Source organism: Euleptes europaea, chromosome 5 (genome assembly GCF_029931775.1).
Source record: "Euleptes europaea isolate rEulEur1 chromosome 5, rEulEur1.hap1, whole genome shotgun sequence".
NCBI lineage: Eukaryota > Metazoa > Chordata > Lepidosauria > Squamata > Sphaerodactylidae > Euleptes > Euleptes europaea.
Window position 1 is genome coordinate 114,714,337 of NC_079316.1, and position 18,023 is coordinate 114,732,359.

At 50.4% G+C, this 18,023-nt stretch overlaps 1 protein-coding gene across 3 annotated transcripts in view; it reads left to right on the top strand.

Annotated features, from left to right (window-relative positions):
- PAX2 (paired box 2) overlaps positions 1–18,023 on the top strand; it is a 125,857-nt gene that overhangs the window by 59,773 nt on the left and 48,061 nt on the right. For all 3 annotated transcript variants that reach the window (XM_056849435.1, XM_056849434.1, XM_056849436.1), the window contains exons 4-5: positions 911–996; positions 5,493–5,612. In XM_056849435.1, the coding sequence (XP_056705413.1) occupies positions 911–996; positions 5,493–5,612 (206 nt within the window). The remainder of the gene's footprint in view (positions 1–910; positions 997–5,492; positions 5,613–18,023) is intronic.

Below are 18,023 nucleotides of genomic sequence, written 5' to 3' on the forward strand. Positions count from 1 at the left end.
GTTGTTCAAGCCCACAACCTATTCCATAAGCAAGTTCCTAAACACATTTACTCAGAAGTAAACACTCTGAGCTCAGTTGTGCTTACCAGGGAGGATTTGTTGTTACTGTTGTTGCTTTTGTATGTTGCTATTGTTATTGTCGTCACTGTTCGTTGCTGCTGATTATTCCTTTTGGTTTTTAAGCTGTTTTTATGCTGTTTACACATTATATATGAATTGTACACAATCAGTGCAAAAATAACATGCCAAAGAGTCTGGCACAAGGAAAGGGGAAATGGTGTGGAGATAAAAATTTGCAAGTTGGCGTCTGACAAGTGAGAAATGGAATCAAAACACAGATCTTTGATTTGAATCAGTTCGCTTTCGAAATTCAGCTTGTGTCTCAAGGCAACCCAAGCACAAGTCACTGCTCCCCCCCCCCGAAACTCTTGTCTCTCCCCTTCATTCTGCTCTCTGCCACCATCAATGCTAGAATTGTTAGAGATGGGGATCCGTCCTGCCATTTGCACTGAGAGAGATATATAGATAAAACGTTAACCCGTACAGAAGCACCAGCCAGTAGGGTTTATTTATTCATTTATTACATTCCTCATTCCCAGCAAGCTGGGCTCAGAGCGGGACGCAATGTTAAAATTCAGAAAAACATCAGATAAAACATACTTTAAAACATATTCTAAAATTACATACTCCAACCAAAACAATAAACACAATAAAGCACAATGGCATTCATTAGTACTAATCACAGGCACTGGAGATACCTGGCCAGGCAGTGGCAGATCTCCTGGAGGTTGGCAACCCTAAGCCCCGCATGCCTGACTTGTCCCCGCCACTCAAAACTGCTGCGTTCTCCCTTGCAGTCCCCATGCGGTTGGTCCTGGCTAACAGGGCCTGCTTGTTTTTGCTTCGGCAGGATCATCCGAACCAAAGTGCAGCAGCCGTTCCATCCAACCCCAGACGGGAGCGCCACGGGAGTCTCTGCACCTGGACACACTATAGGTAAGAGGAAACCTGAGAGGCGGAGGTGGGGTAGGGTTGCCAGCTCCATGTGGGGAAATACCTGGAGATTTTGGGGGCAGGGCCTGAGGAGGGTGGGGTTTAGAAAGGGGAGGAGCTTCAATGGGGTATAATGCTGTAGAGTCCGCCTTCCAAAGTGGTCATTTTCTCCAGGGGAACCGATCTCTGTCACCTAGTGATCAGTTGTAATAGCAGGAGATCTCCAGGTACCACCTGGAGGCTGGCAACCCTAAGTGGTGGGGGGCAAGAGGGGAGTAGTCGGTGCTTCAGGGAAGATGGAGAGCCCAGGGCTACCTCCAAAGCCCCAAATCTTTTGCACATTTTCGTCTATGGCTCTCAAGGTGAAAGAAAGGCCGGTGCTTTGCAGACCTCGCTGGAAGTTCTCAAAAAGAAGCCTCTGCTTCAGAGGTTCTTGGCAAGCGGCCTGCAGAGCTGCCACGCCGTCACTGTGCCAGATCTCACTTGCCATGCGTCCTGAGTAGCAATCCAAACTTGTGCCGTGTGAAAGAGAAGTGTGTTGCCAGTTGTGCCTAGGGTTGCCAGCTCCGGGTTGGGAAATACCTGGAGATTTTGGGGGTGGAGCCTGAGGAGGGCAGGTTTGGGGAAGGGAGGGGCTTCCGTGGGGTATAATGCCATAGAGTCCACTGTACACAGCATCCAATTTCTCCAGGTGATCTGATCTCTGTTGCCTGGAGATCAGTTGTTATCCCAGGTGATCTCCAGCCACCACCTGAAGGTTGACAGCCCTAGTTATGCCATCAAGTACTGGGTAGAAAGAGGTGAGATTCATTTGGTCTAGGATTGGCAGCTCCAAGTTGGGAAATACATGGAGATTTTTAGGGTGGAGCTTGAGGAGGGTGGGGTTTGGAGACGGGAGGGGCTTCAATGCCGTAGAGTCCAATGGCCAAAGTGGCCATTTTCTCCAGGGGAACTGATCTCTATCAGCTGGAGATCAGTTGTAATAGCAGGAGATCTCCAGCCACCATCTGGAGGTTGGCAACTCTAACCCTCAGGCATCTGGATGGAGGCACAGAACAGCCCTTTTGGCAAGCCAGTGAGAACATGGCTGGGGCTCTATTCACATTTCTGTGCTTTCCGAACCAATGTTGCTAAAAAAGAAAAAAACCCTGTAGGAGGTGGGCAGCTTTAGGGAGTGGAGGAAAGTGGAGCAGAAGGGAAACGCTGCTCTTCCCCCAGATACGTCCGGGTCTCTCCCAGGCCCATCTCAGGTTAAGAACCGAGAAAAGAGAACTGAGCCCCCTCTGGGCCAGCACCCTCTTTCTAGAAGCAGCCAGACAGATGTCTCCAGGTAGCCCACCCACCCATGGAGCATGAAAGCCACGGCCCTCAAATGGTTGCCCCTCCCCTGCAGTTGATATTCAGAACGTGGAGCCCCCCTTTAGTTCTCATGGCTCATCATTGGTAGGGCTCCCATATATGAATCTGTCAAATCCTTGGGGGGGGGTGGGTTTCGCACTAAATTACATGCAAACACTTGCAAAGTAACTCCAGCTGTTGTTCCCATTAGGGAAAAGTAGTTCCAGGAGTGCGGGGTGGGGAGGAGGTGATCAAATCAAGGAAAGGAGACGATCCGTTCAAATCAATATACTTTTTGCAGTGGTCTCTTGGACAGAGTAACCAGCTATAAACTAAAAAGTGTGTCCACTATTTTTTAAAAAATTAGTTGGCAATCCTAAGAGGTAATTCTTCCTATTACACTGCTTCAGGTGCCCGGATACCTGGAGGGACACAGATTTGTAGAATGGGAAGGGGCCGTCCAGCTGTTAGGAAAGAGGGCTGGGAGTCACTCGCTTAAGATAACTCTATTGACTGTATCCCGTAAAGCAGAGCTGACAGCATTTGGTAATTTGTAGACAGTGCAGGGCAATCATAATATGGCCCCTCCATATGGCCATATTATGGCCCCACCAAGTGTATCCCCCAAAAGCCCTCCATAATATGAGGGGATTCTGTAGTTGGTCCAGGGTTCCTTAGTAGGTCAAGGGGCTTTGGATTACCATTCATTGGAGTGTGCGGATCCAACGGAAGGCCTGGTCAAAGGATCAGTATTCTAGGTTGCTAATTGGCCAGGGAAACAATGCCCCCCCCCTTTTAACAGCTGTTTAATAGACAGAAATCTGCAGCCGAAGCCTTTCATGGAATGGAGCTAAATAAGATCACCTAAAAACTGCTGCAGATCTGGCGCAAACGGCAGCTTCGGGAGGTGGACTCTGCAGAATCAGCAGCCCCTTTCCCCCCACAAACCTTGCCCTCCCCAGAGGCGGTTTCAGAGGGGTCCCCAAAAATGGCAAAGAACACCGCAAGGTAGAATTGGCAGGGAAGAGAGAGGGAGGCGCAGAGATGAGGTTCACAGACCAATTTGATAGCTCTTCCCCTGTGTTGTGTCATGGCATTGGGCCTGAGAGACTACTTTTCTGTCTGTGAGGGGAGCATCTCAGCCTTCCCATATTCACAGCTGGTAAACAAGGCATAAATCCCTCCAACAATTCCCTGCAGCAGGAAAAACTGGCGCCGCTTCTTTCCCCTACAGTCATTCAGTGCCATTCCTGCCTCCCGCTGTGCTTCAGGAGCACAGCCTGTTTTCAGAAGGTTTTACCTACCAAAAACTGAGAGAGAGAGGAAGGAAGCCCCCCCCCCCTTCCATTTCTCTGCCTCTGAGGGATCTGAGCTGGCCCTTGAACTGCCAACTCTGGGTTGGGAATTCTTGAAGATTTGGTGGGGTTTGGAAAGGGGAGGGGCCTTAGCAGGGTCTAGTGCTATGGACGGCCTCCTCCAAAGTGGCCATTCTCTCCCGGGGGAACTGATCTCTGTCACCTGGAGGCCAGTTGTAATTCCAGGAGAACTCCAGGCCCTCACCTGGAGGTGGTATCTGAAGAAGTGAGCTGTGGCTCACGAAAACTCGTACCCTGCCAGAAATTTTGTTAGTCCTTAACGTGCTACTGGACTCTTGCTCTTTTTACCTGGAGGTTGGCAACCCCAGGCTTCAGCTGCCAAATGGCTCCTGATGATGAGGAAGGGCATCTCCAGCTAGTGACAGCAAAATGAACATTGGGCAAGAGAAAGCAAGTAGAGACCCCCGGCCTTCCCCGGGCCATAGAATCACAGAGTTGGAAGGGTCCCTAGAGGCCATTTAGTCCCACCCCCTGCTTAATGCAGGATCAGCCTAGAGCATCCCTGACAAGTGCTTGTCCAGCCGCTGCTTGAAGACTGCCAGAGACGGGGAGCTCCCCACCTCCCTCAGAAGCCCATTCCACTGCTGAACTACTCTCATTGTAAATAAATGTTTCCTAAAATCCATCCGGTACCTTTCCACCCACAATTTGAACCCATTATTGAGAGTCCTATGATCCTCTGCTGCCAACAGGAACAGCTCCCTGCCCTCCTGTAAGGGATGGTCCTTAAGGAGAGCAATCCTGCCCCCCCTCGACCTCCTCTCCTCCAGGCTGAACATTCCCAAGTCCCTTGGTTTTGGCTGGGGTTGCCAGCCTCCAGGTGGGGCCTGGAGATCTCCCAGCATTACAACTGAACTCCAGATGACAGAGATCAACTCCCTTGGGTAAAAGGGTGGACTCTGGCATTAAACCCTGCTAACCCCTCCCCCTTACCAAAACCTCACCCGCCCCCAGGTTCCACCCCCAGAATCTCCTGGAAGTTGGCTACCCGAGTGGCTCTTAGCCAGTGAAGGTTTCAGAACAGGCAGCGGCTGAGAGAATGTGTTGCCCTGCCCTCTGTTGGCATGGCATCCGCCACCCTCTCGACATTTCGTATCGTTAATTGGAGAAAATGTGCAGGACAGCGATGAGTTTTCATTACTGTTTCCTGTTATATGAGGTGCATCAGTTGTCAGTTGTAGCTGTTTAAAGGGCTGCTGCCCATTCACTTCTCAGCATCCCCTCCTTCCCTCCCTCTCTCTTCCTCTCTCTCTTCCTCTCTCTTACACACACACACACACACACACACACACACACAAACTCACATCATCCTAGACGTTTGAGTTTTGCAACCCAAACAACCCCCAGGGCAAATGCCGGGAAGTCTAACTTCAGGACTGCTGCACGTGGCTTATGAGGGAAATGGGGGGGGGGGGCGAGGCTGGGAACTGTAGGGTTTCCTCGTAGCCCGGAGCTTTGCCCACTGGAGGATGTGTACCTGAGGAACCCCAGGCAGCCTTGGGCACACACTCCCGGAGGCATTGAGAAGGAGATTCTGCTGGGTGCTGGCTTGCCCTGGGAGCTCCCAGTTGCCCTGGGGTGCGTGTGCTGCCCGGAGAGGGATTTGGAAAGGGACCCACCGCCATGCCCGGTGCTTCCAGAGAGTCACCTTTGGGCATCTGCAGCTAGAGCGTGCCAGCCGCGCTCTGGAAGAGCAGGTCCCTCTCAGGAAAGGCTAGGGAGTTTAGAGTTCGAGTCCTGCGGCTGCTCTCCTCACGGGCCTTTCTCCCTTCTCCTTTTGTCCAGTTCCCAGTACAGCGTCCCCTCCCGTCTCCAGTGCCTCCAATGATCCGGTGGGTTCCTACTCCATTAACGGGATTCTGGGGATTCCTCGGTCGAATGGCGAGAAGAGGAAACGTGATGAAGGTAGGGGGAGGGAGGGGATCGTCCTCCCTTTTTCTTTTCTTTTTTCCCCCCTGTTGTTTTCTCTTCTCTGACCCCCCCCCCCCGTTGCTCTGACCCCTACATTCCCATTCTCTCTGCCTCCGCTGCCCCAGAGAGACCTGGTTTTGGACGAAGGGGTGCAGACGCTTTGCACGTGAGAGTAGCTGGAGAGCAGGCAGAAGGCCTCCTCGCAGCTTGGCTGGGCCGGAACGCCTAACGTGACCGGCTGCTGCATTTCCCAGACCAACTGGTTGGTGGGCAAAGCAGCCTCTTCCCTCCCAGGAGCAAATTCCGCCTTCTCTTTGCTACTAAGGAAGACAGACTCCCCATCCCTTGGCAGATCGAGCGCAGAACTGGCAGCCAGGGGGCTTCCCGATTAGGATTGCCAGGTCCCTCTTCGCCACCGGCGGGAGGTTTTTGGGGTGGAGCCTGAGGAGGGCAGGGGTTTGGGGGAGGGACTTCAATGTCATAGAGTCCAATGGTCAAAGCAGCCATTTTCTCCAGGGGAACTGATCTCTATTGGCTGGAGATCAGTTGTAATAGCAGGAGATCTCCAGCTAGTACCTGGAGGTTGGCAACCCTATTTTCCCCAAAGCAATAACGTTGTATTTGAGAAAAGGCAGCGTATTGTTTCCGTTGGGGCCATCCCAGAGAGGGGGAGAGTTAGGGATTAGGAACTAGTTGTGAATTTCCTGCATTGTTCAGGGGGTGGGACTAGATGACCCTGGTGGTCCCTTCCAGCTCTATGATTCTGTGATGAAACAGCTGCCCTTCTGGTGATGAATATGATTTTGTAATTATGGATCGCCTCTTCCCCTCCTCAGCAGTGATCTTGAGTAGTGGGAAATTGCTTAGCACAAGAAAGAGGCCAGGCTGGTGTTCAGGTGGGGCATTAATGAGCCGTGTGGAGCGCGCCTGTCTCTGTGCATGGAAGCAGAGCGGGGGCTCTGATTTATAGGGGGGGGATCTGGGGTCCCTGAATAGGGTACTTCGCAGAAGTAGCTCAGCCTCAATTCTGGGAAGTCTGCCTGGGGCTCTGAGAGGCACGCTTCCCCAAACCTCATAATCGCTGCCTCCCCAAATCAAGAAATAAGCGAGCCGAGCTTCGGCACATTTCTGGCCCCCAGGCCAAATGTAATTAAGACAAAGCTCAAGAAAAAAATGTTTGCAAAGCTCACTCTTGATTGAGTCAAGCGGCTCAGTGGGGAAAGAATTAAGTAAGACAACATCATTCCGAGCCCCCGGGGGAATGCAAACCCCCTGCTAGAAATACATAATTGCTCTGCCACCTCAGGCCCTTTCCCTGAACTCCGCTTGGAAAGTACATCCATTCAGGCTTACGCAGATGGGAACACGGGGTATACTTGTCAAGCAGGCAGTATTTTGCTGGCCCAGCCTTAGGGTTGCCAACCTCCAGACGGGGCCTGGAGATTTCCTGGAATTGCAAGTGATCTCCAGGTGACGGAGCTCCGTTCCCCTGGAGAAAATGGCTGCTTTGGAGGGTGGACTCCATGAATTATACTGTGCTGATAGGGTTGCCACCACCGGTGGGAGGCTTTTGGGGCAGAGCCTGAGGAGGGCAGGGTTTGGGGAAGGGAGGGACTTCAATGCCTTAGAGTCCAATGGCCAAAGTGGCCATTTTCTCCAGGGAAACTGATCTCTATTGGCTAGAGATCAGTTGTAATAGCAGGAGATCTCCAGCTAGTACCTGGAAGCTGGCAACCCTATGTGCTGAGGTTCCTCCCCTTCCCAAACCCTGCTCTCCCCAAATCTTCAGGAATTTCCCAACCTGGACTTGGCAGCCCTGTCTGGCCCGTACCGCCATATACTGGCCAGTATCCAGTTCAGGGGCCTGAAAAACCAGGAAGCTGTAATTTCAAGATTTTTGCTTACTGGTGTTATATTGGCTTCTTGAAATTACAAACTGGATTCTTCCATTTATCTATATTGATACACAGTCGGAGTGTGTGTTTGTTTCTGTTGGGGTTTATTGCACAGCACCTTTGTGAGGTTTTTTTACATGTTGTAATTATCTTAGTTCACTTTAGTAAAACTCATATTGCTTTGAAGTGAAAGTTGTGAGCCACGTGCTCTAAGCTTCACTTAGTGCAGCAAAGAGGGTCTAATTGTTTGTTTCTAACCTCCAGGTGGCAGCTGGAGATTTCCCGCTATTACAACTGATCTCCAGCCGATAGAAATCAGTTCCCCTGGAGAAAATGGCCGCTTTGGCCATTGGACTGCCTCCATTTCCCCCTCACAACAACCCTGTGGGGCAGGCGAGGCTGAGAAACAGGGACAGGCCAAGGGTCACTCAGTAAGCTTTGTGACAGGGGAGTCGGGGATCTCCCAGGCCCCTTGTCCAATGTAATAACCTCCCATACATCTAAGAGGAACAAAATCAAACTATTATGTTAACTCTACATTCAGTGTATCTACCAACTGTTTAATTTCGACCATATTTATGATTGATGGTGCACAAATTAGATTGCCTGGAACTACCTATGTACATGGAATGGTGCCAACTCTGAGCTGGGAAATTCCTGGAGATTTTTGGGGTTGAGCCTGAGGGGGCAAGGTTTTGGGGAGGGGAGGGACCTTGGTGAGGTATAATGCCCTGGAGTCCACCCTCCACAGCAGCCCTTTTCTCCAGGGGAACTGATCTCTGGAAATTGGTTGTAATTCCAGGAGATCTCCAGGGCCCCACCTGGTAATTGGTAAACCTCCTTGAAGCAGCTCTGCAAACGAGGGAGGGGGGTTATGATCTTCATGAGCTTCTGGCAGGCTTGCTGGGGGCATCGGACTGGATGCTGTTTGGAACCGCATGCTGGACTAAGACAGACCTTTGGTCTGATCCATCAGCGTGGTCGCCATGTTCTCGTGGTGCACGCTCCAAGGGACCGGGGAGCCTGCGCCAAAGGGGGCAAGAGTGCTAGAGAAGCCCCGCATGGCGAACAGGAAGGGACTGATATGAGCACAGGTCCCTTCCCCGTTCCCTCAGAGCACCTTGAAGTTATGCTTGTGTGAGTCTGTTGATCCTTCCCTCCGTGCTCAAGGGGAGTGACCTCAGTGGGGTATAATACCATAGCCTCTCCAGCTTCTGAAGCTGCCATTGTCTCCAGGGGAGGTGATCTCTGTTGCCTGCACATCAGCCGTAGTTCTGGGAGATCTCCAGGCCCCACCTGGAGGTTGGACTCCTCATGTACACTAACTGTGCCTCTTCAGCATTTTTCTTGATAAGCTCTGTGTTGTGCCATTCATGTTATTCCCAGCCGGCAGGGGTCTTACCAGGTGCCAATTGAGGTCTAGGCCTCGACACCATTGGCACGTTTTGTTTGTTTTGTTTTATATTTTATTAACAGAAATAAATACAATCACAGTTCACAATCACAGGAACGCATAAATACATAGTACATAAAGCAAACAAAACAACAACAACAAAAATAGCAAAACTATAATTACTACACTAGTGGTCGAGGGCTAAATATTTGTTATAAATTCTTATAAATAAACATATATATATATATATATATACATGCATATACCTACACATACACATGTACGTGTGTGTATATATATGTGTGTGTGTGTGTGTGTGTGTGTGTATATATATGTGTGTGTGTGTGTGTGTGTGTGTGTGTGTATATATATGTCTATCTATATATATAGACACACACACATACATACGTGCATAAACTTTTTTCTTTTCCCTTTGATTACAGGTATAAAAGGAGTACAATATCAGCATAAGGGTTCATCAGCATACATTTAGAAATGAAAAGAGGAGGGTGTCATTATAACTTTAATTTGTTTTCCGTGATCTTTGAAATGGTTTAGGTACATGTTGAATTTCTTTCTGGCTTGTATATGAGATGAAGTCATGCCACGTTTTGTAAAAATCCAATATATTAGCCTTGCCTTTAATCACTCTAAGTTGATGTGTCAATTTTTCTGCCATAGCTATTTGCCACAGTTCAGAATACCAAGAGTGTAACGTGGACGCATTTTTTCCAATATCTTGCTATGACCCTCCGAGCAGCCCTTAACATAAACACTATTCATCCTTTAGATGCTACTTTTTGGTTTTGCTCCCCCCCCCATATTGATAGTGGGCCAATGCAGGTGTGGCATAAACGTTTTGATGGGTAATATGGCACGTTGACATCACTTCCTGGAGTGATGTCATCCCGTCGCCGACGACATGAGAGATACTCTGGCATCATAAAGTTTTTGCCCAAATACCAGAGCATCTCCCACATTGTCAGTGCTGTGATGACATCACTTCCTGAAGTGACGTCAATGCGCCGATGGCATCAAGGCCGAGGCCTCAATTTGTGCCACGTTCTCGTAGAGTAGGGTTACCAGGTTCCCCCTTGCCACCGGCGGGGGATGGGGGAGTACTGTTGCCAGATCCAGGTTAGGAAACTCCTGGAGGTTTGGGGATGGAGCCTTGGGGGGTGGGGAGAGGGACCATAGTGGGGGTCAATGCTATAGAGTCCACCCACCAAAGCATCCATTTTCTCCAGGGGGGTCGATCTCGGTCATCTGGAGATCACGTGTAAGAGCAGGAGATCTCCAGGCCCCACCTGGAGGTTGGCAACCCTATCTTAGAGCCTGGTGTGTGGACATATCTGGATGAAGAAATATCATCGTCCCCTCAGAAGTGCAAAAGTCACAGGATGCTGATCCTCCAACTGTCTGCATGCAAGATTTAAGGAAATGTATACAGTCCTCTGCCCTGACCCGGATGACCCCAGGCTAGCCCAATCTGGCCAGATCTGGGCGGCTAAGCAGGGTCGGCCCTGGCTAGTACTTGGATAGGAGACCCCCAAGGAAGGCCAGGGCTGCTACGCAGAGGCAGGCAAAGTGGCTCAAAGTGCATCTTGTGGCTTGACGTGGACGGCCCAGGCAAGCGCAGTCTCATCAGATCTTGGAAGCTAAGCAGGGCCAGCCCTGCTTAGTACTTGAATGGGAGGCCGCCATGGAAGTCCAGAGGTAGAGTTGCCAACCTCCAGGTAATGCTGAGATAAAAATGCACAAGTACTAAAATAGTCTAGCTAAGGTAAAGATAGTACTGGCTCTCAAAATGATTGCAAAATGTATATATTGACAATAACAAAAGTGCAAGTGCAATAGTGTGACAACGGAAACTTATCAAATCTAAAGACGGACTCAATACAGCAAGATAGTCAACAATAATATATACAAACAAATATGCCAACTGTAAAGAAGTCAATTCCGGCTTGGGATCCAAGTCTGGGAAGTACAAATACAAAGTCTCTTATTTCATAATCCTAACAGAAGGCAAAAAGAGGGAGATTGAAGTCAGGTCGGAACGCTGTCCGGATGCTTTGCGTTTTCGCCGCCACCGGGGGCAGCTTCTTCAGCTCTCCGTGTGCAAGGAGGCAATGCTCCTACAACTTAAATATCAAGAGAATATCTTACATGTAAACAAGGGTGTGGTTCTCAGCTAGTCAATGCTTGCTCCCAGAGGGTTAACATTGAGCAACCCTGGTTAGGGCTGTGCAGAATAAGGCCATGGTAGACCAACCCTTACCTCGGAAAACCTATGATGAGACAACCCAAAATGAAAAAAAGATATAGTGCTGGAAGATGGAGCCCCCCAGGTCGGATGGTGCTCAATTAGCTACTGGGGAAGATGCGTGACCTGAACTCTGGACAAGAGGCCACGGTTAGGACAGAATATGGAGGAAGAGAATGGTTTCCAGTTGGCAAAGGTGTTAGACAAGGATGGAAGCTTTACCCAAACCTACTGCAGCCTCAGAGATCTTACTGGAGGCAGCCTTGAGTGTTTAAAGCCTTTTCCTGCAACTATGGAGACTAGAAATTAGCCTTTTTAGGAAATGAACATCCTAAATTCCCAGGAACATGATGGATATATTGTGTGAGCAGAAACCACATTCTGACATTGGGTGAAGCTGTGTTGTTCAGTGAAGCTCTGGCCGGGACCTTTTCCTTAGAGGCAGTTTGTTTCTGAGGTGTGCTCCTGTCACTTGGTGCAACAGGATCCCTTCCAGTAGCGGAGGAAAAGTTCCCTCGCCAGTACTGAGCTGATCTCCGCTGTGACAGTCAAGGCCGGTCGGTCTGCTGAGCACCTGCCTTTGGCTCCAGATGAAGTTGTGTTCGAAGAGATAGTTGTTGATTCCCAGCCGGGCTCCCGAGGGTCAAGATCTCACTCCAGCAAGTAGATTAGGATGTAGGAATGAGAGGGGCCTGTCAGACGAATCCCACTCCTTGAAGGAAATTGCAGGAAGGAGATGAAATGGTGGAAGGAGAGAAGAAGGAGAAGGAGGAAGAGAAGGAGGAGAAAGAAGAAGAGTTGGTTTTTATACCCCACTTTTCTCTACTTTTTAAAGAGTCTCAAACTGGCTTACAATCGCCTTCCCCTCTCCACAACAGACACATTGTGAGGCAGGTGGGGCTGAGAGAGTTCTGAGAGAACTGTGACTAGCCCAAGGTCACCCAGCAGGCTTTGAGACTCCTTGAACGTAGAGAAAAAGCAGGGTATAAAAACCAGCTCTTCTGATGATGATGATGATCTCTTTCGATGTGCATATACTTTGCAAGTTCCTCTAGGAATGATGATTATAAGCCAGTACCTCAATGTGGTAGCTGTCGGTGGTGCATTTGGGAAAATATTGTGTGCTCTAACTAGGGTTGCCAGGTCCGTCTTTGCCACCGGTGGAGATTTTTGGGGCAGAGCCTGAGGAGGGCGGGGTTTGAGGAGGGGAGGGACTTCAATGCCATAGAGTCCAATTGCCAAAGTGGCCATTTTTCTTCAGGTGATCTGATGGAGATCAGTTGTATTAGCAGGAGATCTCCTGCTACTACCTGGCAGTTGGCAACCCTAGCTCTAACCTAGCATGTAACTAAGGTAGGTTGTGCAAATCCCTCATTCTCTTTAGACCAGGAGGGTGCTGGAAGGTCATCCACTGTGAGCTGGGATTGTGTGTTTGTGTGTGTGTGTGCCTGTGTGCATGCACGTGTGCCTGTCGAGGTGTGTGGGGTGTTCTGAAAGGAGTTTGCATAAAGTAGAACTGTAAAGGAGTTTCCTGGCGAATGAGAGCGGGGAATGCAACTCTCACAGAAGGGCGAAGGGGCGGGGGAGACTCTCAAAGTCAAACACAGCAAAACACCATCATTTATTCTGCAGCACGTCCTTTTGTGGAGGCTGCCGAGAGAAAAACAGAGGCAGCCAAGGATTCTTTGGGGATAGGCCGGGTAACCTGTCTCTGGAAAGAGGGAGGTTCGTCTGACTAGCGGGTCTTTTCCCCCTCTGAAAGTAGGACTCTCTCTCTCTGCTGTGTAATGAGGTAGCCATTGTGGTAGTTGACAGGAGTAGGCAAATGCTAAAAAAAAAAAAAAGCCACATATTATTCTTCCCTTTCTCGCTTCTTCTTCTTCCCAGAAAGCCAAGGACGCATCACCCCTGACACCAACACCATGTGAAATCAGCATGTGTGCGCACGGGTGGGGTTGCCACCTATGGCTTGGGAAACCCCTAGATTACAGAACCATCCAATGTGGGGTAAAAGCAGTATAGTATTTGGGGAGTCTTCGGTGTAGCCTCGTGGGGTATGGCTGGTCACAGAAGGGGACTCCCAATAGTCAAAAATCTGTGTTTCGTTGACTCTATAGCTTCCTGGCTTTTCAGGCCCCTGTGCTGGATACTTGCCAGTATACGGCTGTACGGTTGGCCAGAGAGGGTGGCCAACTCCAGGCTGGGAAATTCCTGAAGAATTGGGGAGGGTTTGGGGAGGGGAGGGAGGTCAGCAGCAGGGTATAATGCCATCGAGCCCCCCCCCCTCCAAAGCAGCCATTTCCTCCAGGGGAATTGGAGTCTGCAGATGAGGTGTCCTTCTAATCTAGGGGGACTCCGGCTAGGGTTGCCAGATCCTGCTTGGCCACTGGTGGGAGGTTTTTTGACCACCACACTAGTATCCCAAGGGAACCTGTTGACATTGCTGTGGCTTAATATTGAACCTTAATGGACTTTGTAATATTTTGGAATACTATGAAATAGATGATATATATGGGGCTGAAGAAACCAAGGTGAAATGGCCATCCCCCATCTTTTGGATTTATACCTGAGGGATATCCTATGGAACTGATCATCTTTAAAATATTAAGAAGAGGACATTTTTGCCTGTGAAATTACACTGTGATTTTTGTGCTTTAATGCATATATTAGTCACACATTGTTAGGTTTAGTTGTTACACATTGTTTGTCCTTTGGCTTCATCACGTACTATATACTTGTGTGCTATAACTTGGCTCTGTGCATTTGTGTACCTTTTACCCGTGCTAATTTCCAAACCCTGAAGGTATAGGCACGGAGGTGCTTTTGTTTTTGTTTTGCTTACCACCTGGAGGTTGGCAACCCTAACTCCAGGCCCCACTTGGAGGTCCACCACCCAACTGGCGGGGCAGGAAGTGGCACCTTGGCTGGCAAAACAGAAGTTGGGGGGCGTGGGAAACAAAGCAAAGAAGGCCAGGAAGAGCCCCTGACAGCCCCGATTCATCACTGGCTGAGCTTCCCCCCTTTCCCCTCTTCCATGTTCCCATTATATTTGTTTGTAAAAGTAGAAATCAATTTTGAAGGTAATTTTCTGGAAAGAATGAAAGGGAGGTGGGAGGACTGGGTAAGGCAGAGATGGGGAAATGGGGCGGGGGTGGAATTTAGGCCAGGCACAGCCCAGGGGCAGCTCTTGGCAAGGTGAAAGAAAATTGCATATTCAATCTCCATCCATGAATCTCCCTCTCCACCGCCCGCCTCCTGCTCAGAATCGGCCAAGCCTTCCTCCCCTCTGCCAGGCGGGCAGGCCGGAGTAGCGGCGCTGGGGTCATTAATTCTCCTGATTACTGAAGGGAAAGAGGAGAGGAGAGGAGAAGAGAAGGGACCCCTTCTCCGCTGCCCTAGTGGGGGGCAGGGGGAGGGCAGAGGGGGCAGCAGAGACTATCGGTGTCCCCCGGCACGCTTGCCATGGGCAAGTGGGGACTACTCCGGGTGCCCTCCAAGTCTGGGGAGGGAGGTGGGTGGGGCGGCACCCCCGCTGTGCCCTGCCTGCAGATGCAAAGTCGCCTGTTTTGCCCGACGTGGCTCTTTCTTGAGGAGAGCAGCCAAATGTGTGTCTGGTGGGGAGGGGGAGGCCGGGGGGGAGGTTGGATTTATCATTTCTTCCCCAGCAGCTCAGGCGCACTATCACCATGTGAGGTGACATTTGAATTTACAATTCCGCTGAGAAAAGCCATTAATTCACAAATTAACATTCCTCTCTCTCTCTCTCGCTCTCTCTCCCTTCTCTCTTCTCTCTCACATGGATGTGCGAAGCAATTGAAAAGACAAAGGAAATAGCCCTAAGGAAGAGCCTTTACGGCTCGTCTGTCTGGGTGGAGATTGCTACCCCTGCTTCCAGATAGATAAACCAATTACCTGAGCGCTGCCTCTTTGTGGCAGACTTCTGTTTAGGGGGCTGCCGAGGCCTCGGCCGGCTTAGGCGGCCGGGATCTCATTAATGGAAACCAGCAAGGCTCCGCAAGTCGGGCACCCTCCTTCCCCCTGCGTGTTCTTGCACGAAGGCAGGCAAGCAGGGCTGGGGGGCGGCTGAGGTGTTGCTCCCCCCCCCCATGGTGTTGCAAAGCTTGGGTTGTCCAAAGGCCTTTTCCGTCCTGCTTCTTCTTGCTTGTCCCGTAGCGCTGGCCGCCTCTGTGGACACGACACTGGCTGCAGCATTCCAAGCAGAGCTCAGGAAGCGTCCTTTGACGTCCACAGTTAGAGTAGGCGGCCAGCCTCCGGGCGCGGTCTGGAGGACTCTTGGAATTACGCTTAGGGCTGTTTAGCTTGGAAAGAAGGTGGCGAAGGGGAGACATGACAGGTCTATAAAATTATGCGTGGTACGGAGAGAGTGGACAGGGAGAAGCTTTTCTCCCTCTCTCGTAATACCAGAATGCAGGGTCATCTGCTGAAGATGGAGGGTGAGAAATTCAAAACTGATAAAAAGAAGTATTTCTTCACACAACGGCGAGTTAAATTGTGGAACTCCCTGCCCCAGGATGTGGGGTGATGGCTGCCAAGTTGGAAGGCTTGAAGAGGGGAGTGGACGTGTTCATGGAGGAGAGGGCTATCCATGGCTACTAGTCAAAAGTGGATACTCGTCATGATGCAGACCTGTTCTCTCCAGGATCAGAGGAGCAGGCCTATTCTATGAAGTGCTGTGGAACACAGGCAGGATGGTGCTGCTGCAGTGGTCTTGTTTGTGGGCTTCCTAGAGGCACCTGGTTGGCCACTGTCAGTCAGTCAGTCAATCTTTATTGTGGTACTGTTGGCCACTGTGTGAATGGACTGCTGGACTTGATGGGCCTTGGTGTGAACCAGAATGGCTTTTCTCATGTTCTTATGTTCTTTTGAGCATGCCTATGATATGAGGTGTAGTGGGACACAGGCAGGATAAATGCTGCTGCAGTCATCTTGCTTGATGGGCTTCCTAGAGGCACCTGGTTGGCCACTGTGTGAACAGACTGCTGGACTTGATGGGCCTGGGTCTGATCCAGTAGGGCTGTTCTGATGTTCTTATATGCATCTTATCTCCAGACAATAGAGAATCAGTTCCCCTGGAGACAATGGTAGCTTCAGAGGGTGGACTCTATGGAATTATAGGCTCCTCTCCCCACCCTGCCCTCCCCAGGCTCAACCCTCCCCCTCCAAATCTCCAAGAAGTTGAGATTTCTCTTGAAGGCTTTCCTGCCCCCCCCCCCAAGTTTCTGCCAGCCACAGGTATTGTACATTCTAAGTCAAGTGCATATATATAGAGAGAGAGACAGCCAGTGCGGTGTAGTGGTTAGAGTGTCAGACTGGGCTCTGGGGGCGCCAGGTTCGAATCCCCCACTCTGCCCTGGAAGCTTGCTGGGTGACCTTGGGCCAGTCGCACACTCTCGACCCAATCTACCTCACAGGGTTGTTGTGACACTGAAACAGAGGGGAACGATGTAAGCTACTTTGGGTCCCCATAGGGTTGCCAGCTTTCAGGTGGTACCTGGAGATCTCTCGTTATTGCAACTAATTTCCAGGCAATCAAGATCAGTTCCCCTGGAGAAAATGGCTGCTTTGGAGGGTGGATGCTCCGGCGTTATTCCCTGCTGAGGTCCCCTCCCCTCCCTCCCCAGGCCTCCCCACCCCAAAATAAATAAATAAATAAACAATGCTTTGGCCATTTATATGTGGATGTCTTCACAGGATTCAGCATGAATGCCAGACAGTTAGGGGTGTTGTGGCCGACCCACGAGTGTCATGCTGCATACTTGCTGGAAGAATGTAAAATAAAGGCAGGGACCCTTTGGGCCAGTAGAGACCCTGTTTGGCACACACACATCTGCTATCCCCCTGCCTCTGGTTTCGACGCTATGTACTATGGCAAATCCCCTGCAGTAAGAATTTCCCTTTCATCAGTATATCTTCAGTACGAGACGATCCGTATTTGTCTTGTTCATTCCAGGGCAGCTTCCAGCAATACATAGTACAATAAAAGATACAAATGGAATAAAAACACACAGAATTCAATGTTCATACATATTAAAACCTCCTATAAAGCTAACTAAAGCTTAGACTAAAAAGATGGCGCCCAGATCTAATTTTATCCACTTATTCCTAAAAGCCTAAATGTGTGACTCTTTTACACAATGGATGGAAAATAAGTTGCCAACCTCCAGGTGGTAGCTGGAGATCTCTCGGCACTACAAGTGATCTCCAGGCGACAGAGATCAGTTCACCTGGAGAAAACAGCCACTTTGGAAGGTGGACTCTATGGCAATATACCCCCTTTGAAGTCGCTCCCTTCCCCAAACCCCACCCTCCTCAGGCTCCACCCCCATAATCTCCTGGTATTTCCCAACCCAGAGCTGGCCACCCTAATGGAAAAGGATCCAGGGACAGAACAAAGCGAGACATCCCAGGGTAGCCCTGGGGCATTAAGCCAGCAACGGGCAAAATTGCAGGGGGAGTCTGGGTACCTGCAGGAACAAGAGATCTTCCCATTCTCTGCTCCCTGGAAAATATGCAAGATGCCATCTTGTCATTTCTGGAAAAGCCAGACAGACCTTGAGAAAACACCCCCTGCTGTAAGGAGGGGGGCAGAGATTTGGCCATTTCTGGCCCTGGAGGGGGGTCTGCTAGTTTGGGACCGCCCTCCCTCGGCCAAGGCGGGCCTTCTGCCTTTTGCGACCATCTCTGTCTGCTCAGCGCACCTGATTCCCCTTCCCACTGTGAGGACTCGCCGCCCCCCAGGGCTGCGCGGCTGTCCCAGCGCACGGCCAGAACGGCGTCTTGTCCCTGCCGCTGCCGCGAGCAATCAGCGGAGGGATCGGCAGACAGCACCGGTA